The sequence below is a fragment of the Lissotriton vulgaris genome, chromosome 4_1, assembly GCF_964263255.1.
Source record: "Lissotriton vulgaris chromosome 4_1, aLisVul1.2, whole genome shotgun sequence".
Classification (NCBI taxonomy): domain Eukaryota; kingdom Metazoa; phylum Chordata; class Amphibia; order Caudata; family Salamandridae; genus Lissotriton; species Lissotriton vulgaris.
The window spans coordinates 1352409679-1352433798 of NC_141691.1; the positions used below are offsets into that span (position 1 = coordinate 1352409679).

Genomic DNA, 24120 nt, shown 5'->3' on the forward strand with positions numbered 1-24120 from the left:
CGTAGTAAGAAAGTCAGATGGGGAGGCAGGGCCTTTGCCACCGTAGCCCCCCGCCTGTGGAATGCCCTCCCCTCCGACATAAAGATGCAACCTTCGGTGCCTCTTAGGAAATCATTAAAAACATGGTGCTTTATTAAGGCTTACCAATAAGCTTGCTATGTGGATATCTTTTGGATTAGGCGCCTTGACGCCCTTTGGGCTAAGTAGCGCAATATAAGATGGATTTCATTCATTCATTCATTCATTCACGTTTCGGTCTTTGTTGCAGGTGTCTATAAGACCATCATCAGGACTATTATATTTTGCAGAGGAAGCCCCTTAGCAATGTTGATAAGGTTGTTTAAGTCTATTGGCTAATAGATAGATAGATGTGAATCACTGCAGGGATCTGTCTGAAAAGAAAAAACCCGGTATTGTATCATCTTTAGGATTCTTGATATCACTAATAATTATTTCAGGTTAGCAATCCGGCATAAGTCATGGGGAGCTCTTCAAATCACGGGTTGACTGTATCAATTATTTGAGTGTAGAGACGGCGCGTTGTGGTAAATACTGCTGTCATCTGCTCGCTATGAAAGAGAGACAGTGGTTGGAAGCAGCGGATCTGTGTTGCTGGGCCTGCAGTGGTTCCTCCCTCAACACCTTTATCTTTCTGTGGGCCCGGGGGTGCCTCCCCCCACCACCCTCCACCGGTGCAGAAACCCCTACTGCATTGGTGCCTCTGCCTACGTGCATTCGCCCTGCATGGGGAGGGGCCCTGCGGATGGACCTGGGATGCTTCTGACTGCCTGCTGGAGACATTGAGTTGGCTGCCAAGTCCAGTCGCAGTGAAGCTCTATGCCCAACATGCAGATGGCTGCTTGGGCTGAAGCGTGGCTGGAGCAGGAAGTTTGTCTCTTCCACACACAGAGAATCTGACCAGACTGCAGCCTTATCGTCGTCATGGGCAAGGATAGATCGTTGAGACCAGCTGCCTCACAGACCCGCATAAAACAGTTCACTACCGGGTCGGCGATCAGTAAACAAGGAAACTCCGGGTTGGAGGCGGGCGGTCGGTAGCTCCCCTACCAGGACCTAGCCACAATTCTGCAAGCTATTCAAACATCTCAAGCAGCTGTCAAAAACAAAATTGATGAAGTGCTCATGGACGTGTCCAGGACCTCAGAAATGCTACTGTGCGAATCACGGAGGCAGAAACATGAATCTCTGGCGTTTAAGATGAGATCACATCCCTTAAAGCCCAGGTCCACAGTCTTCTCTCGCGCACATCAGAACTTCACATGCAGGCAGAGGTTGCAGAAAACCGCTCTCAATGCAATAATGTGTGCACCCCAGCAAATCGCAGATTTTCTGGATGCGTGGATTAAATCCTTGATGCCAGCTGACAGTCTCTCCCCCTGGTTCGCGATAGAGAGGGCTCACGCGCTTTGACACCAAAACCTCCCCCAGAGGCATCTCCCGGGCTGTTGATCACCCGGATCCTGAATTTCAGGTATAGAGATGCGGTTTTGCGAGCGGTACTTGCCAAGCCAGAACTTCGTTGTGTAGATGCTAAGGTTCTAATTGAACCCAATTTACACACTGGAGGTGGAGCAGTGGTGCCGTTCCTACACAGAGGTCAAACAAAAGCTCAGGGTGTTGGGCCTCCAATATAGTCTTCTGTTTCCAGCACAGCTCAGAGTGATCCATGCCAACAAATCCTATTTCTTCAAGACTCAAAAGTCCACATGGACGTGGATCACAGAGGACCGACCCCTTCGGAATACAGTGAAGACCTCATCTTGTGGAGCGTGAGCTGGGAGACCACCTGGACACATGCTAGCGCAGAAACCGAATCCACTCAGCAAAAGAAACCACCTTGCCGGTTGATCCGGGTCGCCCTCTTGTTCTCCTTTGGTGCAGGAGGTGTCCCCTGTGCCGTCGAGCTGCAACCTGGTTTCTGGAGATGGAGCACACAAAGCAGTACAGAGGCACTCTTGGTTACAGGCTCTAAACTGCTAGATGCAACACCACAAGATCTTAACCGTTCATTGACTCCTGCACTGTGATATTAATGTAATGGGGTCTGATGTGCTCGGCCATGTTCCTTTTGAATGCAACCTTACTGTTTGATTTCAAGTAGATATCGGTTCTTGAAGAAAGGATCCAGATGAATACAACCCCCCCCTGTTGAATATCATTCATTCTATTCTCTAGTTTCCTCGTTACAGCGACAGATGTTTCTGAGGTAGAAGTGTGGGGTGGGAGTTGGGGGGCTGTGGTTCTTTAATTGTGCTACTATTTTCTTGACCTGCCATATGGTTGCCTTTTCTGTTGTTTTTTCCTGGACACTGACACACACGCACGTCTTATATAGCACTATGCACTCGGATCAGTAACAGTTCCTCATAGATGGTCTAGTGGCCCCTCCCTGTTCCAATGGCTACAGGCCTACCATGCCTAGTAACACTTGCATCTTCCCTCCCCAAGATGACCTCCTTCCACTTAATATCTTGGAATGTTAATGGCTTCGTAGATCTGGTGAAGCGTACTGTGGTCTTGTCCTATGCGCATCGCTTTCACCCAGCGGTCCTTTTGCTCCAGGAGACTCATCTCATGGCTAACCACTGCCCCTTCCTGGTGCGTAGAGTTTATTAAAATTTTTATTTTACAGTTTTATATAGCGCAAACTTGACCCGAATCGGGTATCAGAGTGCTTTACGTAACACCAGTTGCATTACATGAGGACACATTCATTTTTGTTAGGCACGGAGAGATTAAGTGATTTGCCCAGAATCACAGGATTTTCAGCGTCATTGCCGAGACACAAACCCAGTTCCTGAGATTCGAGGTCGACCGTCCTAGCCGTTAGGCCTACTCCTCTCCCCAGGTTACGGCAGGGTCTTCCATGCGGGCTACTCTAGGGCATGGGGGTTGTGTTGTGGCATTCCTTTCCCCTCGAAACACGTGACCCACAGGGCCGCTTCCTCGCTATCCCTGGAACACTTGAGGCCCACACAGTTAATATAGTGAGTGTTTACGCCCCTCCTGCAGCTCACGTTGTGTTCCTTCATGACCTAACTAAGACTCTCCTAGACCTACCGCAGGGATTAACTGTAACAGGGGGAGGTCTCGGTCCCTGCGTACAACGCAACTGGACCCCTCCTATGGGTCGCAGCGCACTTGTGCCCATAGAGTCTGACTGGGTTTTGGCCCTGGGTCTCTGAGATGCGTGGAGGACATGGCACCCAAGAGTATGAAAATGCACACACATCTCTTCCGCACACCACACTCACTCATGCATAGACCTCATTTTCTTACCAGCACCTGACTGTCGTAATATTAGACATGTTCAGATACTGGCCCGTGGTATTTCCTACCACGCCCCGGTCTTCCTCATCTGGACTCCGCCGGGGAGGTAGTGCGGCCTCTGTTGCGTCTATATGCCTGGTATTTGCAGGTTTAAGGGTTTTATGGGCCCTAAGAGAAGAACTACAAGCTTACTTCTGAAACAATGAGGGGTCAATTGCCACAGTAGGGACTGAGGGGAGCTAGCGAAGCTACGTTGCGCAGTTTGGGAAAAGATGAATATGTGTGCAGGACTGGGCACGCTCCCTGCGCATCACCCAGTTAGAGGCGCGTGCCCTCTGCCTGGAGTCCCAGAGGGAGTTAGAGCCTAGTGATGGTTCCTCCCGACATTGGGCCCTGATCTGCGAAGACATTCGCCTCCTCTCCCTGAAGGCGGCAAGCATCTGTGGCGGGCCACAATGGTTAGGATTTATGGGTGGGAGGACAAAAATGAGAAATAACGTTATTGGTTGGCATCTCACCAACACGTAAGCAGCAGCCTCTCTGTGGCATGGGTCGAGGGCACGCTTAGCATTCGTTCACTGCCAACAGGGACCCTATGACGGTGGACTTGGTATGTAGAATTTGTACCTATATTACTTAGCGTCACACCTGTTGGTCATCCATGACTGGTTCAATGGGGGCTGGTCGGATCTGGCCTATCGCTTGGAACTTGCCCTTCTGGGGTTCCATCGCATCCTATCTATGTTGTACGGTTCTCCCGTTCCTAACTCCATGCCCTTAAGGACCAAGCTGGTCATACAGGTCTGGAGAGTTGCCTTACGACACATACACTAGGATGCCAAACTCACACAGCAAAGGCCTCTTTGGCATGGGACATGGTTGAGGGAGGTGGCATCACTGCAGTGTTTCGGGATTTGGGACCTAATTGGGATCTCACTGCAGGGAGACGTGTGGTTGGGGACCCAAGTTCTCCCCTGCCAGAAACTTCAATCATTTTGAAGCTTTACTGCATGAACCCTAAAAAGAATGTGTTACTTTCAATTCAGATTAATGAAGCTGTATTCCACAAACAACAAAAAACTGCTGTTTCTTGAGGAACATATTAATTGTCTGTTTTTGTTTTTCCGGATACATCAATTCTGGCCTACAGATGGACTAGTACCAAATGAAGAGAAGACTGAAACATTTGAAGCGTGAACTTAGCCATGTTACTAGAGAACCATTTAACTAGGGACAAGCGTCAAACCTATAAAGCTTTGGTGGAGTTGTATATTGCACTACACATTCAGCCTATGTACGGGTGGTTGGCGTTCTTGATATAGTTATATATGCTCCAATGTTGATCAGGCAAACTTTTACAACTCCCTCTCCGACCACCTACTGGAGTTTACACACCTGCTATTGGTGTTTAGGGTTGTGTGGGAGGGGTGACTAGAGCAAGTTGGGGAATGTAGCTTGAGATGGGTTTCATTCTTCGCTGCCTGAATCTCGTAAAGGCACTGCCTGATTGGCAATTAATTTGCACCCTGGTAGACACTTGGCACATAACTAGCCTCAGGAATCTTTTTAGGTGTAGCCTAAAGGCACCTTTTGCTGATATGCCAGCCTCAAGTTTTCCCAAAATCATAATAAAAATACATACATTTAGATGGCTTGTAGTCAATCCTTTTAAACTATTGGGCTGCTCATTTGTCACTCAGATTATGCTCTCTCCCTCCTAAATGCACAGTATAAGACACTGAGTCAGCCTACTTCAGTCTTTGGATACCTTCACATTGAGTGGTTGAATTTGTTTGCGCGCAGGTATACATACACCTAAAATAGTCCCAAATGTTATACATATGGAGAGAATTGTATTTACCAATGACTGCTAGTATCTTTGTATGGTAGGGTGTCATCACTCCACACAAGCCACACCTCCCTGGACACCACTGTGTGTTTAATTTTCATAACAGCTTGGGTTTGGTAGGTTTCCCTTAATGCCTACCGAGCCCCCGGGGGTTGGCGGGAGGAGGGGGGGGGGAAGAAAGACTATGCCCATTTTTTTATCGGGGTAGGGGCATCGACACTGTCTAGAGGGCTTAGAATGAGAGAGGCAGCTAGTAGCACTGTTTGGAAGACTTAGAATGAGGAATTGCCTACTGGACTAGAGTAGCAGTTAGCAGCATTGTCTAGAGGACTTAGACTGAGGAATTACCACTGTGACCAGAGAAGCAGCTGCAGCACTGTCTAGAAAAATTAAGAATGAGGAATTATCATTGGGATCAGAGAAGCTAGCAGCATGACCTAGAGGATTTAGAATGAGGAATTTCCGACTAGACCAGAGAAGCAGCTAGTAGCACCCTCTGGAAGACTTAGAATGAGGAATTCCCAACGGAACTAGAGCAGCAGCTAGCAGCACTGTCTGGAAGACTTAGAATGAGACATTGCGGACGGGACTAGAGTAGCAGCTAGCAGCACTGTCTAGAGGACTAAGAATGAGGAATTACCATTGGCATCAGCGAAGCAGCCAGCAGCACTGCCTAGAGAATTTAGAATGAGGAATTACCAATGGGATAAGAAAAGCAGCTAGCAGCACTGCCCACAGAACTGGGAATGAGGAATTACCACTGTGACCAGAGACACAGCTACAGCACTGCTTAGAGGACTAAGAATGAGGAATTGCCACTGGGTCCAGAGAATCGGCTAGCAGCACTGTCTAGAGGACTAAGAATGAGGAATTTCCAACGGGACCAGGGAAGCAGCTAGCAGCAGTGTCTAGAGTACTAAGAATGAGGAATTACTACTGGGAACTGAGATACAGCTGCAGCACTGCCTAGAGGACTTAAAATGTGGGAATGACAGACTGGACCAGAGAAGCAGCTAGCAGCACTGTCTAGAGGACTTATAATGAGGAATAACTGTCTGGACCAGAGTAGCAGCTAGCAACATCTTCTGTCTCCCTCCTCTCTCTGTTTCCCTCCCCTCTCTGTCTCCCTCCCCTCTCTGTCTCCCTCCCCTCTCTGTCTCCCTCCCCTCTCTGTCTCCCTCCCCTCTCTGTCTCCCTCCCCTCTCTGTCTCCCTCCCCTCTCTGTCTCCCTCCTCTCTCTGTCTCCCTCCTCTCTCTGTCTCCCTCCTCTCTCTGTCTCCCTCCTCTCTCTGTCTCCCTCCTTTCTCTGTCTCCCTCCTTTCTCTGTCTCCCTCCTTTCTCTGTCTCCCTCCTTTCTCTGTCTCCCTCCTTTCTCTGTCTCCCTCCTTTCTCTGTCTCCCTCCTTTCTCTGTCTCCCTCCTTTCTCTGTCTCCCTCCTTTCTCTGTCTCCCTCCTTTCTCTGTCTCCCTCCTTTCTCTGTCTCCCTCCTTTCTCTGTCTCCCTCCTTTCTCTGTCTCCCTCCTCCCTCTCTCTGTCTCCCTCCTCCCTCTCTCTGTCTCCCTCTCTCTGTCTCCCTCTCTCTGTCTCCCTCTCTCTGTCTCCCTCTCTCTGTCTCCCTCTCTCTGTCTCCCTCTCTCTGTCTCTGTCTCTCTGTCTCTGTCTCCCTCTCTCTGTCTCCCTCTCTCTGTCTCCCTCTCTCTGTCTCCCTCTCTCTGTCTCCCTCTCTCTGTCTCTCTGTCTCTGTCTCCCTCTCTCTGTCTCCCTCTCTCTGTCTCCCTCTCTCTGTCTCCCTCTCTCTGTCTCCCTCTCTCTGTCTCTGTCTCTCTGTCTCTGTCTCCCTCTCTCTGTCTCCCTCTCTCTGTCTCCCTCTCTCTGTCTCCCTCCCTCCTGTCTGTTTCCCTCCCTCCTGTCTGTCTCCCTCCCTCCTGTCTGTTTCCCTCCCTCCTGTCTGTCTCCCTCCCTCCCTCTGTCTGTCTCCCTCCCTCCCTCCCTCTGTCTGTCTCCCTCTCTCCCTCCCTCCCTCTGTCTGTCTCCCTCCCTCCCTCTGTCTGTCTCCCTCCCTCCCTCTGTCTGTCTCCCTCCCTCCCTCTGTCGGTCTCCCTCCCTCCCTCTGTCGGTCTCCCTCCCTCTGTCTGTCTCCCTCCCTCCCTCCCTCTGTCTGTCTCCCTCCCTCCCTCTGTCTGTCTCCCTCCCTCCCTCTGTCTGTCTCCCTCCCTCCCTCTGTCTGTCTCCCTCCCTCCCTCTGTCTGTCTCCCTCCCTCCCTCTGTCGGTCTCCCTCCCTCCCTCTGTCTCCCTCCCTCTGTCTGTCTCCCTCCCTCTGTCTCCCTTGCTCTGTCTGTCTCCCTCCTCCCCCACCCTCTGTCTCCTCCACCCTCTGTCTCCCCCACCCTCTGTCTCCCCCACCCTCTGTCTCCCCCACCCTCTGTCTCCCCCTCCCTCTGTCTCCCCCTCCCTCTGTCTCCCCCCCTCCCTCTGTCTCCCCCCCTCCCTCTGTCTCCCCCCCTCCCTCTGTCTCCCCCCCCTCCCTCTGTCTCCCCCCCTCCCTCTGTCTCCCCCCCTCCCTCTGTCTCCCCCCCTCCCTCTGTCTCCCCCCCTCCCTCTGTCTCCCCCCTCCCTCTGTCTCCCCCCTCCCTCTGTCTCCCCCCTCCCTCTGTCTCCCCCCTCCCTCTGTCTCCCCCCTCCCTCTGTCTCCCCCCTCCCTCTGTCTCCCCCCCCTCTGCCTCCCCCCTCCCTCTGTCTTCCCCTCCCTCTGTCTCCCCTCCCCCTCCCTCTGCCTCCCCCTCCCCCTCCCTCTGCCTCCCTCCCTCTCTCTGTCTGCCTCCCCCTCCCTCTGTCTCCCCCCCTCCCTCTGTCTCCCCCCCTCCCTCTGTCTCCCCCCCTCCCTCTGTCTCCCCCCTCCCTCTGTCTCCCCCCTCCCTCTGTCTCCCCCCCCTCCCTCTGTCTCCCCCCTCCCCCTGTCTCCCCCCTCCCCCTGTCTCCCCCCTCCCTCTGTCTCCCCCCTCCCTCTGTCTGTCTCCCTCCCTCCCTCTGTCGGTCTCCCTCCCTCCCTCTGTCTGTCTCCCTCCCTCCCTCTGTCTGTCTCCCTCCCTCCCTCTGTCTGTCTCCCTCCCTCTGTCTGCCTCCCTCTCTCTGTCTGCCTCCCTCTCTGTCTGCCTCCCTCCTCCCCCTCCCTCTGTCTCCCCCCACCCTCTGTCTCCCTCGCTCTGTCTGTCTCCCTCCTCCCCCACCCTCTGTCTCCCCCCACCCTCTGTCTCCCCCCACCCTCTGTCTCCCTCGCTCTGTCTGTCTCCCTCCTCCCCCACCCTCTGTCTCCCCCCACCCTCTGTCTCCCCCCACCCTCTGTCTCCCCCCACCCTCTGTCTCCCCCACCCTCTGTCTCCCCCCACCCTCTGTCTCCCCCCACCCTCTGTCTCCCCCCACCCTCTGTCTCCCCCCACCCTCTGTCTCCCCCCACCCTCTGTCTCCCCCCACCCTCTGTCTCTCCCCCCACCCTCTGTCTCTCCCCCCACCCTCTGTCTTCCCCCCACCCTCTGTCTTCCCCCACCCTCTGTCTTCCCCCACCCTCTGTCTTCCCCCACCCTCTGTCTTCCCCCACCCTCTGTCTTCCCCCACCCTCTGTCTTCCCCCACCCTCTGTCTTCCCCCACCCTCTGTCTTCCCCCTCCCTCTGTCTCCCCCCTCCCTCTGTCTCCCCCCTCCCTCTGTCTCCCCCCTCCCTCTGTCTCCCCCCTCTGTCTCCCCCCTCCCTCTGTCTGTCTCCCTCCCTCCCTCTGTCTGTCTCCCCCCCTCCCTCTGTCTCCCCCCCACCCTCTGTCTCCCTCGCTCTGTCTGTCTCCCCCCACCCTCTGTCTCTCCCCCCACCCTCTGTCTCTCCCCCCACCCTCTGTCTTCCCCCACCCTCTGTCTTCCCCCACCCTCTGTCTTCCCCCACCCTCTGTCTTCCCCCACCCTCTGTCTCCCCCCTCCCTCTGTCTCCCCCCTCCCTCTGTCTCCCCCCTCCCTCTGTCTCCCCCCTCCCTCTGTCTCCCCCCTCCCTCTGTCTCCCCCCTCCCTCTGTCTCCCCCCTCCCTCTGCCTCCCCCCCCTCTGCCTCCCCCTCCCTCTGTCTTCCCCTCCCTCTGTCTCCCCTCCCCCTCCCCCTCCCTCCCCCTCCCTCTGCCTCCCCCTCCCTCTCTCTGTCTCCCTCCCTCTCTGTCTGCCTCCCCCCTCTCTCTGTCTCCCTCCCTCTGTCTCCCTCCCTCTCTCTGTCTGCCTCCCCCTCCCTCTCTCTGTCTGCCTCCCCCTCCCTCTCTCTGTCTCCCCCCTCCCTCTGTCTCCCCCCTCCCTCTGTCTCCCCCCTCCCTCTGCCTCCCCCCCCTCTGCCTCCCCCCTCCCTCTGTCTTCCCCTCCCTCTGTCTCCCCTCCCCCTCCCTCTGCCACCCCTCCCTCCCCCTCCCTCTGCCCCCCCCCTCCCTCTCTGTCTCCCTCCCTCTCTCTGTCTGCCTCCCCCCTCTCTCTGTCTCCCTCCCTCTGTCTCCCTCCCTCTCTCTGTCTGCCTCCCCCTCCCTCTCTCTGTCTGCCTCCCCCTCCCTCTCTCTGTCTGCCTCCCTCTCTCTGTCTGCCTCCCTCTCTGTCTGCCTCCCTCCTCCCCCTCCCTCTGTCTCCCCCCACCCTCTGTCTCCCTCGCTCTGTCTGTCTCCCTCCTCCCCCACCCTCTGTCTCCCCCCACCCTCTGTCTCCCCCCACCCTCTGTCTCCCCCCACCCTCTGTCTCCCCCCACCCTCTGTCTCCCCCCACCCTCTGTCTCCCCCCACCCTCTGTCTCCCCCCACCCTCTGTCTCCCCCCACCCTCTGTCTCCCCCCACCCTCTGTCTCTCCCCCCCACCCTCTGTCTCTCCCCCCCACCCTCTGTCTTCCCCCACCCTCTGTCTTCCCCCACCCTCTGTCTTCCCCCACCCTCTGTCTTCCCCCACCCTCTGTCTTCCCCCACCCTCTGTCTTCCCCCACCCTCTGTCTTCCCCCACTCTGTCTCCCCCTCCCCCCTCCCTCTGTCTCCCCCCTCCCTCTGTCTCCCCCCTCCCTCTGTCTCCCCCCTCCCTCTGTCTCCCCCCTCCCTCTGTCTCCCCCCTCTGTCTCCCTCCTTCTGACTCCCTCCGTCCCCCTCCCTCTGTCTGTCTCCCTCCCTCTGTCTGTCTCCCTCCCTCTGTCTGTCTCCCTCCCTCTGTCTGTCTCCCTCCCTCTGTCTGTCTCCCTCCCTCTGTCTGTCTCCCTCCCTCTGTCTGTCTCCCTCCCTCTGTCTGTCTCCCTCCCTCTGTCTGTCACCCTGCCTCTGTCTGTCACCCTCCCTATGTCTGTCACCCTCCCTATGTCTGTCACTGTCTGTCTCCCTCTCTCTGTCTCCCTCCCTTTCCCTCCCTCCCTGTCCCTTTCCCTCCCTCCCTCTCCCTTTCCCTCCCTCCCTCTCCCTCCTTCTCCCTTTCCCTCCCTCCCTCTCCCTTTCCCTCCCTCCCTCTCCCTTTCCCTCCCTCCCTCTCCCTTTCCCTCCCTCCCTCTTCCTCCCTCCCTCTCCCTTTTCCTCCCTCCCTCTCCCTTTTCCTCCCTCCCTCCCTCTTTTCCTCCCTCCCTCTCCCTTTCCCTCCCTCCTTCCCTCCCTCCTTCCCTCCCTCTCTTTCCCTACCTCCCTCCCTCTCTTTCCCTACCTCCCTCGTCACCCTCTGTCATCTGACCCTGCCTGTGTGTCAGCCTGGGCTAAGGCAGCTTCCCAGGCACACACACACACACCGCCGCACCCTGAGCACTTCACAGGTCTTTAAAAGACCATTTGCATGGTAATGAGGCTTTGTTGTATTTCACCTCTTCTTAGGCCCCTGCAGCTCCACTCTGGCTATCGCTAGAATCGCCCTGCCCCCACAGTGCAGCAGAGTCTCTCAGTCACGCAGCTTCAGAGACTCTTTAAAAAAAAAATAGTTATAACACGGGTACGATGTCTGCAAGGTCCACGGGCCGTCAAGGAAGGCTTGCCCGGCCGCAGGTGGCCCGTGGGCCGTACTATGAGTACCCGTGGTCTAGAGGCGTTAGAATGAGGATTGACCACTGGTACCAGAGAAGCAGCTAGCAGGACTACCTAGAGGTTTTAGAATGAGGGATCACCGACGAGACCAGAGAAGCAGCTAACAGCACTCCCTACAGGACTAAGAATAAGGACTTAAACTGTAAGAATTACCGACTCGACCAGAGAAGCAGCTAGCAGCACTGCTTAGAGTACTGAGAATGAGGAATTGCCTCTTGGAACCTAGAAGCAGCTAGCAGCACTGAGGACTAAGAATGAGGAATTACCATTGTGACCAGGGACATAGCTGCAGCACTGCCTAGAGGACTTTAAATGAGGAATTTCTGGTGGGCCCAGAGTAGTAGCTGGCAGCACTATCTGGAAGACTTAGAATGAGAAATTACTAACGGGACCAGAGTAGCAGCACGGACTAGAGGCATTAGAATGAGGACTTAATACTAAAAGCAGTGCAAGGAAACTCCCTTTCAAAACAAGCAACTGCACAAGGACAACAACAAGCAAGGAGGCAACAGGTGGCCAACAAAAAGGAACAATCAGTGATTTCTGCTGGGAGGGAATCAAGCAACCAAAGGCAGGACAGATGTACACTAGTCACCAACCAGAGCAAAGGTATTTCGAAAGGCAGGCTATACAACCAACCAAAAGCCTTGGGGGTCTTGAAAGCCCATAGACTAAATACAGCATGCTTGCAGACAGCTAATGCCCTGTTTAGGCTCGACCTGAAAAGGCTTTGTCAATTTGGAATGCCTCTACATGGGCAATACAAAACAGTGACAGCTGCAATGCCCCTTGCACAAAAGTAAGAATATTAGTAATCTGTCTGCCCACATGTTAATCATTCAAAAATCAGCTTTAAATATATTTTGGAAATGCAGTCATTTGTCTCCAAACATCAGCTTGTGAGTTCTGAAAATACACACATTTTTGTCTTGAATACACAGATCTGGCATTTATACATTAACCCAACAAAGAAAAAGGTTCTAATTTAGTAGGTAGTGATGCATATAGGAGAGCAGCTTACAGAAGCCTGGGGTACAGCAATGTGTATTTACCTAACACACAGACTAAATACAGCACAGGTGCCAGCAGCACTAGAACTTCCCCTGTTACAGAGATAATTATTGACATGTATCCATGCTCATGTGATTAACCAGGCTACCTAAACATGTTATTAAAATAAAAGCAGCAACAGATCTCTATTTACATCAGGTATTTAATTATTACATTTAAAAATTCAAAACATGTAATAAATACTCTTACTACATTTGTGTTAATCTCTCCATATTAGCAGTTTGCGTTTTTTGGTATTTACCTGCCCATATACATTGCGCACTGTCCCATTTGGTGTCCGCAGTTTTCAGACATTTTAGTTTACTTTCTTGGTCAATTTGTCATCTTATTGTGCATCCAGGGCAAGAAAAAGAACATTTCCATAATTTCTCATCCAAGGTTTTCTTCTTCGAGTTGGCTGTTACTTGTCTGGACCACCGTTTATTTTTAGCCTGCTCCTAATATGGCTGCCCCCTGCAGCTTTTATTTTATGCTGAGACCACACCTTCAGTTTGCGGAGACTCTTACTTCCATTTCAAATCACACTTATGCTTGTCTTCTTCAAATAATGCTGTGAAAAATGGCACTTGAATTTCTATCAAGGAAATCTTTACTTCAAGAGAAGTCTACAATTCAGTGACTGCTTTTCAGTAGTGTTCACAGCTGCTTTTAGTGTTTAAGTACATTTTTTCAATAATCTGGTAACGGTTATTTTGTCACTCAGTCCAGATTGTGTTGCAGTTTGCTTCGTTTTCTCAGACCTACTTTTGGACGACAGCTCCATGCTTTTCACATGGCTTTGTGATTTCACTGTAAGAGAGCCTTCCTGAGCCTTGGGGTCTCTGTGATTCCCAATCCATTTCTATGCAGTTCGACCATGTGCTTGGGCATTCGAAATTGATTTTGACAGTATGTTGACACTGTTAGAATTGGGGGTCTCTGGTTGGCGCAGTGCAGCACTGGCGACAAGCAGGGACCCTCTCCTCTAAGTCAGGGCAAAGGATTACTCACAGAAATAACCCCTGCTTACCCTCTAGGTAGTGTGGCGCAAGCAGTCAAAGCTAATCTCTAGAGCACATAGGGTTAAACATTTGCAGTATCACACACAGCAATCACCAACCCACCACACAATGACACCAGACTAAAATATATCTCTTTTATGTATATTTTAAGCAGTCTTGTAAATACAGTCTTTGTAAATAAAAACGATTCCAGTTACTTGTTAGTGTCAATACTTAAAAAAAAAAAGGGGTGCCACAGTTCTTGGTGTCAAATTCAGTTCGCTTTTGTAGTTCTTTGGGGGTCTGTGCGCTTCCTAGCGCCTCTGTACGCTTCTGGCTGGTGATGCTGGCCCGGTCTGCCAAAGCTCACGCTTCTCGCGTGAGATGCATACGGCACGGCCGGGTCTAACACTGAGTACGAGTCGTACTGCTGTGTGCGACTCGTACAGGAGGGTGCGCAGGCCACGGAGCGTACCAGGGGTGCCTCGGGGGACAAAGAGCGGCTCGTACCGTGGCTCGAGTTGCATGCTGCAGGGCTCCCGGGGCTGCAGAGGGACAAAGAGCGGTGCAAGCTTCAATGGCAGAACGGCTCACACCGCACACGCACACAGTACCTTAGAGATCCTTGGAGAAGGTCGAGGCGGCAATGTAGGGGTCGGCCCGAAGTCCCGCGTCGCGGTGTCGTCCTTGGCTGATGCGAGCGACGGCTCGGGTCGGGTCAGAAGGTCGGCGTTGCGGCGCGGGTCGGGTCAGTCTGGCAAAGCACCTCGGGTCCTGGAAAGAGGGGGCCGGGGCCCCAGGCAGCAGAGTGAGGCACAAGCAAAGCCTTGATGAGCACAGGGGGTGCTCCTTCTTTCCCCACGCCGCTGCTGTACACGAACGGCGGCGGCTGGGGCTTTCAGGCAACTTCTCCTTTGGAGCAGGAGGGCAAAAGGCAATGTCCGGTCGTGCGGTGCAGTCCGCAGTTAGGCAGGCGGCAGTCACTGTGCTGGGGCCAGCAAGGCTGGTCCTGGCGCTGTCAGCTGGGGCCTGCCAGGTAGCAGATGTGTTTGCTCGGCGGGACGGGGGTGCCCAGGGCCTCTCAGGGAGCGCAGTGATTCCTTCACAGCGCACTCAACTTTTCCTCCGGAGGGTTACCAGGCAGATGCAGATCTCACAGCAGCTTCTCTTTCCAGGGGAGGGGGTAGCGCCCACTGTTCCTGCGGTGCAGGTCAGGGGGCAAGTTCAGATGCAAGCAAGTTGGTCAAGTAGAAAATAAAGCAAAGTCTCTTCTAGTCTTTCTTTTCTCTCCTTCCAGCAGCAAGGCACCCACCACAGGCCAGTCTCTCAGGCTTAGAGACAGTACTTCTCCATGCAGCTTTCCTAGGTCCTTCTCTTCGGGCAGAGTTTCTTCTTGGCGTCAACAGGATCTAATTTGCCAGGAGCAGGGCTCCTTCTTTTATACAGCATTTCTTTTGTCTTCTCAGGCCAGGGGGGCCTTTGCATAGCCTAATTCAGTTTTGGAGCACACTGCTGTGCTGTTCCTGGCTTCTCCTTTCAGTGTGAGGGGCAGGCACATCAGACGCTCCGCAGGAGGTGGAGCCAGCATTCAGATGACAAGTACAGCCAGGAGTATCTTGTTGACAGTCCTCCCTCTTCCTGGGCCAGGTGTCGGGCTGAGCCATCAGTCGCTCCCCAGGAGGTGGAGCCAGCATTGTGGTGGCAGAGCACAGCCCTATTCAGAGTCCAGGGGCACTCCCACCTCCCACTAAGGTGTAATCCTTGCATTCACCACCTGTCATCTCCCAGCCCTGCCACTCACACAACCCAGACAGCAGATACACATCCTAGCAGAGGCGGGCTGAATTGGTTAGGCAAGCAAATGCTAACTTTCTAAAAGTAGCATTTGCAAACACAGGATATTCAAATAAACTTTACTAAAATAAATATTTTATTATTCTGAGTTCAGGCATACTAAACTTGACTTTCTACCATGTTCCCTGAGCCTGCTGGGATTATAGGGTGTAATAATTCCAGCAGCCCATCTTGGCCTTAGAGAACAGGTAGCCTTACAATAGTGAAAAACGAAATTGGCTGTAATTCACTATTAGGACATGCCACACACATCAGGGCTTGTCCTACCTTACACTTACAATGCACCCTGCCCTAGGGCCTACCATAGGGGTGACTAATATGAAGCAAAGGGAAGGTTTTGAGGCTGGCAAGTGTGTGCACTTGCCCAGCCAGCATGACAGTACCAGACTGCACGCAATTTCTGCAATGGCAGACCCTAGACACATTTTAAAGGGCTGCTTCTGTGGGTGGCGCAACCAGCGCTGCAGGCCCACTAGCAGTATTGGCATTTACAAGCCCTGGCACTCCTGGTGCTCTTTACTGGGGACTGATAGTAAATCCAATGAGCCAATCATGGAAATCAATTACATATACACTTTAAATTGGTAGCACTTGCACTGCGGCACGGATTGGCCGTGGTGCAGTGCCCTGAGCGGCGGACACCAGCAAAAACATTTGAGGCACATCAGCAAAAAGTGGAAGGGAAACTCACGCCAAGGTGCCAGGTCTAACAGACACTATGTAAGCATCATTGAGTTTCTAAGGGGAATTGTGGTAAAAGTGGGTTCCCATTACCCTTGGCTAGTATCGATCATTCTTCTAAACCTGTGGTGCTTACTGCTACACATTTTAGGTCGAAGCCTACCAGACAGCACAGCTGTTTAGTTTACTAAAGATATCTTGGTGACATTCAGAAAGCTTTCATGGGAATACATTCCACCCATTGGTTACCACTGTTTTTGTGGTTTGTAATTTAGATTTGCTTGCTTTGTATTTGCTTGCTGTACTTGTTTTAGATTGTCCAGCTTGTGTTCGTCCTTTCCGTTATCCAAACCCTATTTACTGTAATCTACCACCAGTCCTGGATTTCTGTAAACAGGTCATATTTGTTGTGCATTCAATGGCAGAGGTCAAATGTTAGGCTCTGTTGTCCAGGGAGCTTGGTGTTTCATTTTCTTTAACTGACTTCAAAGTGAGAGGATTTATGTAACCATCATGCTGGCTACTGCGGGTGTGCTTAAGAAAGGATGTGCAATGCTAATTCTTTTTCCAGCACTCAACAAAATTTAAATGTCTATAAATGAGTTGTGCAGATATTTTGGAATATTTCAAATTTAGATTAAGTACAATTTTCTGGTAATTTTTAAGTGTGGTATAAACAAATATTTTATTACGATCAAAACAATTCAATACACTAGGTGATGGCACTTCTACATATTATCGGTTGTGCATTGTTATCTTTTCTCAGTTAAACCGTTTCTCTATGCAAATGTAGGGGTCATTTCAATTGAAGATGTGTTGCCTGTAATGGCTTTGCGCTACCACACCATGCATACTCCACTTTACCACACTCCTCTCTACACCACTCCACACTACGCCATTCCACGTTACTCTACACTGCGTCACTGCACTCTACTCTACACCACTTCACTCTGTACTTCTCTACTCTATGCCAATACACTTTATCCCACAATACTCTACTGTGCACCACTGCACTCTGCACCACTCCACTCTATGCCATTCTACTCTGCAACACTGCACTGTATGCCACTGCACTCTTCTCTGTTCCACTCCACTCTACACCAGCGCACTCTGCCAGTCCACTCTATGCCACTGTACTCTACTATGCAATATTCCACTCTGAAACAATCTACTCTCCGCCACTTCACTCCACTCCACATCTCTGCACTCTACGCCAAAGCACTCTACAGCACTTTACTCAAAACAAAAGCACTCTGACACTGTACTCTACTCCAATCTACTCTGCACCATTGCACTCTACGTCACTATACTCTGCAGTACTTTGCACCACTGCACTTTACGCCATTGTATCCTAGGTCACTGCACTCTATGCCCCTCTATTCTATGCACTACTGCTCTCTACACCACTCTACTCTCCACCACTGAACTCTACTCTTCTCTGCGCCACTGCACTCTACTCTGTACTTCTCTGTGCTACTTTACAGCAGTGTATGCCAAATGCACTGTATGGCAGTACACTATTCTACATCCCTCCACTCTATGCCACTGCACTCTATGCCAATCCATTCTAAGCCACTCTAATCTACTCTGTACCACTGCACTCAACAACTCTGCACTCTAGTGTGAAACAATTACTCTGACACTGCACTCTACGCCACTCTGTTCCACTCTGCGCCATTTCCTCTATGTTCCCCTGCAATCTACCCATATCCACTCAACCCTTTTCTGTGCCACAGCACTTTACACCACTTTACTCAAAACCAATACACTCTGTGCCAATCTACTCTGCACCACTATACTCTACGCCACTCTACCTTACACCATTTCATTCCGTGGCACTTTACTCTGCACCACTGTACGTCACTGCACTCTACATCACAATACTTACTCTAATCCTCGCTACTCTAATCCTCTCTACTCTGCACCACTCTACTCTGCACCTTGCTCCACTCCACTCTGCCCCACTGCATTCTATGCCACTCTTCTCTACACCACTTAACTTTATGCTGCTTCACTGTACCTCACTACTCTACCCTCCCCAAGTATATAAAATACATGACAATAAAATGTGTACTTCTACGATGCTACTCTAACTAGATGTACCCAGGTGTACTGAGAATGTATGTAGGTGTTAAGCCAAGAATCCCTCTAGGATAAAGTCCACCCCTTTACCTGGAGTGACAGACTGTGGGACCCCGTCTTGGTCTCGAGTTGAACACCCCGCAAGGGGTGTTAGACCACTGCGAGCTGGACTATCTGCATGCAGGAACCTCAGCATCTCGGGTCAGTCTGTCGGCAGGGAAATCCTGATCTCTCGCATCTCTATGCAGTCTATCCTCACTTTATGTAACCCTCAGTCAGAGTGAAGCTAGCCTTTGTGGTCTAAACGGTTATGCAGGGCTTTTGGTTTTAATATCGGAAAACTCTGTTAATTTCCAAAAATGTATAAAGGTGAATGCTGAGTTCCGTATTTTTTCCTTGAAATATTTTTTTCTGTATGCTATATTACCGAGTTTCCCCAAATTGGTTGAGGCATGAATGCTATATAGATATGATTATGAAGCAGTGACAACTTTACCTCTGTAGGACATCACTTAGGAAAACTGATGTGCTAAGAATGCACCTAGAATTAGTAATAACGTGGGCTGTAGTGCAAGTTGTCACAATAGAATGTGGAATAGTCAGTAGGGATTTGTGTGTTTGCTATGATTTTTTTCCGAATTTCGTGCACGCAACTGCAGATATGTTATGGTAGATTTTCACTCACAAAAGGTGTTTGGAAAACCTCAAGTTACATCTTTTAGCTCGTTTACATCAGGATTTCCTGTATACGTGTGATAAGGGCTTTTGCCATTTCCGATAGGTTATCATTTGTCTTAATCTGAATTATGGTTTTTGTAATCTCAGGTTCAACGAACAGTCACCTGTAAATCATGTTGTTTGATGTAGTAGGATTCCCTTCACTTGTATCCGTTCTCTTATGGAGTTCGTGGGGTGTTTCAGAAATAGAAAAATGAGGCCATTAATTGTTAGCAAACCATAGCATGTCTTACTGGCACATCTGTTACTGCCCTTACTGTCCTTTTTCTCTCCTTACATATGAAAGTCAATTTAAAGTGATCTTTTACAACAATTTTTTAAAAGTATTTGGCAGTCTAGAACGCACCTGCAAAGCAAAATCTGTTTCTGTACATAGATTGTATACCTGGTTGCCAGATTGTCACAGGTTTCTTGGAATAAGCAAAGACTTTTCATATCTCCAATGAGTATAGTAGTCTAATCTGCTTTAGGATTTTGCATCCTACTTTAGGAGTCTGAGTATTCTTAATTACAGCTGCTGCTGTCTGCAGCACTTCCCCTTCTGTACGTCCGCTACATAAGTAATGCCAAGTTGTGTGATACCAAAAGCAAGAGTCACTTTCAATTGTTTTTCGTGTTAGTGTTTATTTTACTGCACAACGTGTGTTGTGAAATTTTAAAACTGTAATATTTGTTGTATGGTATAGTGTACTTTTAAGTCTTTGCTCGGGGGTGTGATGACATCCAAAGTTTGCCCTCACACCCCACACCAAAGCTTGTAGCCCCACACAGTATTTGAGTAACCACAGTGTCATGGAAGATTTAAAGTGAAAATACCTATTTTAGGCGTAAACTGTGACTTGAAGTTTTGGGCTCTTGAGTGGCTATTTTGGAACATTGAAGGCTGCTGATTGTGTGAATACTTTAATAAGACTATAATAATTGTTTGCTATTTTTCAGATGGACGTCCATGGCAAAATCCGTGAAGTTCTGGCAGAGACAATCAGCGAAGAGCTAAAGACAGAGAGCCATCATTTATCAGAAGAGGATTTGATGAAGGCATTGCGTAGACGCGGGATTATTGACGATGTTCTCAAAGAGCTTAGTTTTGTTAAAGTAAATAACCTATTTTGCCGCAACACCATGATGTGCTTTGTTGTTTATTTACTGGAAAATAGATACATAGTGTAGATTCGCTTGTTTGGAATCTTTTTTTCTCTGTCTCTTCTCCCACCTGCCTGCCTCTTTTTTGCACCCACCAAGATGGCGGATGTGCGAGTACCCACAGTTCTGTCAGATATGTGACCGGATCCTGTGTAGAGGAAGGGTGTGTACCTACTGTTTCTGCAGGTGCACAAGTTGCTGATGCCTGAGTGGTGGTGTGCAAACATAGCATGATTTGTTCAAATGGTCCTGGTGGCGTGAGGGAGAGCACGTCGGAATTTAGGAATTCTCTCAAGACTGGAGAGTGGGTGGGGGCAAAGGAGGAGATTTTTTTTAAACTCAGAAGAAAGTAGCTGCACTCTCAATGAACATATTCAAAAGTGCCAACTATATTAAATAGTCATGATTAAGGAGCTAACTGGATTTAATGGAAACTCAGTTCATAGGATCATGTTGTATTCTTTATGGTTAAAAATAAAATATTAATCTGTGGCCATGAATGTCATTTTCTTGCCCCATATGTTCCAGCATCTCTGTTTCAGAAGGATATAAAGTCTGTTCCTACTGTCCGCCAATATTCTATTTCCTTTTGGCCATTTTTTCCATTTTTTTATTATGCTTTGTATTGCCATTTCCAAACAGACAATGTAGAGCAGTACAACCAGTACCAGATATACCAAGTATTGAGTACCTATAGAGTAGTAGACTAAGAACATTGGGATTCATCATTGGATATAAACATGAGCGTATTCAACCCTCTGTGCATACACCTTTCCTTGCCTACACTTTCTGTGGAAGAACAATGTCAGTTTATGGGTTGGCATTTGAAGTGCTTTTGCCCTGACTCCCCAATTTTATTATATTTCTGAGGACATTTCCATCCATTACAAATCGGGTTTTTCCAGAAATGTATTTTTTCCTTCATTCCTTGTAGCTGCCCGTTAAAAGTGGGTGAGTATGCATGTGTGAGGGTCAGGCAGGTATTAGTGTTCCTTCACTGCTGGGGGGTGTCTCTTTTGGGCTAACACCAGACCTTTATTTTATTTATTTATTTGCATGTTTGTATGGCGCTGCGAAACGACTCCCGGAGGAGTATCTCCGCGCCTTTGGCAGCAACTAAAGAACAGCAACTCGTCAAGATTTAATTCAAAGCCCTAAACCAGCTAGTAATTAAAAAGGAACGTTTTGAGTTTCTTCCTAAAAGGGAAATGTTCCCTGCATACTCTGATTTCCTTCGGGAGTTGGTTCCACAACTTAGGGCCGGCTACAGATAGGGCCCTACCCCCCTTTCTAGCCTTCATGGCCCTAGGAACACATAACAATTCCTGATCTCCTGATCTCAAGGAACTAGATGGGACATAAGGGATGAATTTTTCAGTGAGGTAGCCAGGACCCTTTCCCATAAGGCATTTATGGATGACACAGCAGATCTTAAACATCACCCTCTGCCTTACCGGGAGCCAGTGCAGTTTGGCCAACAATGGTTTTGAGGGAGTACGAGGCGGGACGTTTAAAACTAGTCGTGCAGCAGTGTTTTGCACAACTGAGTCTTTGACCTGAGTCAACTAAAGATTAGACTTAGCAAGTCAATGTTCTGGGGTATAGGCAATGAATGCCACCTGTTTTGGTGAAGTTGGCTATTTTTTATTTGGCTCTCTTTCCTCATACTTTTCATTTTTTGTTGTATTTTTTTCCAACTATAACTTTTATAAGAATCTTTTCTCTCTGTGGTTCATTTTCGTACCCTCACTGGGTTTCCATTGTTAATCCAAAGGGTAATTATGTCAACAGGAGTTGGCGTTTTTACTGCTCAACGTCATAATGATTGGATATAGATACAATTCAATAGCTTCTTCCTTGTTTTATAAACTAATATTTTTGTTCACTCTCACCATGCTCTTTTGTCTGCATAACAGCCCTGTTTGTCAGTGCTAGATCTTCCCTTTTAATGTATACTCTGTATCTTTTATTTTATGTATGTGGTTGAAACACCACATTGTAGCCATTTCAGATCTCTCATCCCATGGTAAAGGGATCTTTGATATTGTGAATCCTGTAGTTGAGGCAAGACCTTGTCCCCTAGTCAGACGCTTAGCATTGTCCTGATGACTTACAGGTAGGGCAGTGTTTATTGCAGATGATTGGAGATGGTCCATCACTTTGATGTTCGAACCTCAGATTTCCGACACACACTGACTGTGATTAGTGTACCTGCTGACTGAGAGAAAGGTAGTCGTACAGAAAACTTGAAATGTGATTCTCTTAAATAATTGAGGGACAAGTGGGCCATTATATGACGCAACATCCTATTCATCAAAGGACTTTAGACTGAAAGGTTCTGCTAGAAGGATGAGGAGCATATTAGGGGTTTGAACCCTTATATCCTCCTAGATGTCTGGTTTGTGTCGCAGACAATCTATTTTCTGACCTAGTAAGCCTTCTTTAGGTGATTTCAGTGTGTAGTACCTCTGCAGCCCAATTCCATCCTTTATGCCGCTCTGGTGATTCTGCTCTCGCATATGGCTGCCATTTTGTTACAGATGTGGATAATCCTAGGACCCTTGAAAGAACATTAGAGTTGTAGTTCTGAGAGGTGTGATCTACAAGAATGTTGCTCCATCTCCCGGAAAAGACCATCATGGGTCAAAATATGTTCTTCAGAACCAAATTACAGCGAAGTAATTCAGTGAAACAACAGTTTCAGCAACTTAGTTGCAGTGCTTTCTTAGTTGTAGTGTTTTTCATACAACATCTTACGTGGTGCAGCCGACCGGTTTAACATTTCATTTGAGACTTTGTTAATTTAACACTCACAAAACCATTCACTTGTTCTTTGCTATAGATTAACACCACTTGTGAGGAATGCCAGTTACTTATTTTAAACACTTCTACGCTCTGCAAACCTACCTTGTCATTGCTTCCAGGATAATAGATCTATCCTTCAGTATACAGGGTCAGAATACTGTGTGATTTTGTGGATCCAATAGTGCCTTTCAGCAAAATTTACCTATATAGAGAGTGTTGCCCACAAACAACATAGTCCCTTTTTGTCTGTGCAGCGCTCCCACCTTGGAAGAGCAGAAAATATTGACCAGGACTCAACAGTAGGTCAGATATGTGCTTTAGCCGACTGGCTTCATTGCTTCACCCCACTGTGAGACTCCCAAGGGATCTTGGTCTCTGGCATTAGTGTAAAATTACCAAGTGAGACAAGTTCCAGATGGGGCACTGCTGACTATGTTATGAAACGAAGTACTTAGTGGTCAGTGGTCGCAGGTTGAAGATATGACGACATTTGCTGTAACGCTTTCCTTTGAGTGAATTGCACCTTTATTATAACTGCCAAACGGACAGTGTGGACAGAAGCAGTTTGTAGAACAGTTATTTTGTTATCTTGATAGTTAGTCTAGTAGTTTCTGCTTAACAAGCTCTCAAAGGATTCCGGAAGGTGCTAACGACTAACATTCTTGTAAGCAATTCTTCTGATTCCCTACTTAGTTGATTGACAGCAAAAGTGTGTTTTGTGAACAAGATCTGGTGCAAAGGTGAATTATTTGTGGTCAGTCTTAGCCTCAGGAATGGTATCTGGAGGTGCAATGCTTTGTTGGATGGACTTGAGTAGGCTCTGCCTTTCAGTGCGTTCATCAGTTTACCAGAGCCATTTTATTAGTTGAACGTTTTGGAGTCAGTCTTTTTTATAATTATTACCATTAAGCTTATGAAGGAGGAATAGATTTACAGCCTTTTACTGTTAGTAATTTATTGCCATCTTCTCTTTTAGGAAATGCCAGAGAGAGAAATGACTTCTACTCCAAAGCCTTCCACACATTTCATTGACAAAGAAACAAGAGTACTCAAGAAAAGTAAGTTATATTTTGTACTCATACAAACATTTACCGTTTCATATAATAAATGCATACACTACCTTAACAATAATTATTTAAAAGGAGAGATTGGGACAGGACATTAAAACCTTTCACTGTAATTAAGAAATTAACTTGTGTTCTTTCAAAGGGCTTTTGATTAACGTATCTGCATTATAACCGTCTGCAAGAAAACAATGGATCGCATGTCAATTTTGTGTCAATTACACTTCTAGTGCCTTTTTTGTGACCTGTTGACTCTATAAATAACCTTTTTTTACTCCAATTTAAATTTAGCCAAAGTGTTTGGGAACTGGATTGATGCCTATCCAAAATGGGCTTTTCAAGAAGGGTTATCCTGTTATAGCAAGTTCTTGAAGAAGACAAATTTCTTTTGACCACTGGAGACTACGGCAAAACATTAACTGTTCCACTTCGTTTGTCTGCTACTTAGTAGAGTTATTTTCTAGCTTGAGAGGTTTTGTTGCTTGTTGCAAAACACAGTTACTTCAAAACATAT

At 49.0% G+C, this 24120-nt stretch overlaps 1 protein-coding gene across 1 annotated transcript in view; it reads left to right on the top strand.

The window, feature by feature from the left end:
* Positions 1-24120, top strand: part of CEP76 (centrosomal protein 76) — a 304664-nt gene that overhangs the window by 25844 nt on the left and 254700 nt on the right. The window contains exons 2-3 of the mRNA XM_086965581.1: positions 19534-19689; positions 23519-23600. Of these exons, the coding sequence (XP_086821707.1) occupies positions 19534-19689; positions 23519-23600 (238 nt within the window). The remainder of the gene's footprint in view (positions 1-19533; positions 19690-23518; positions 23601-24120) is intronic.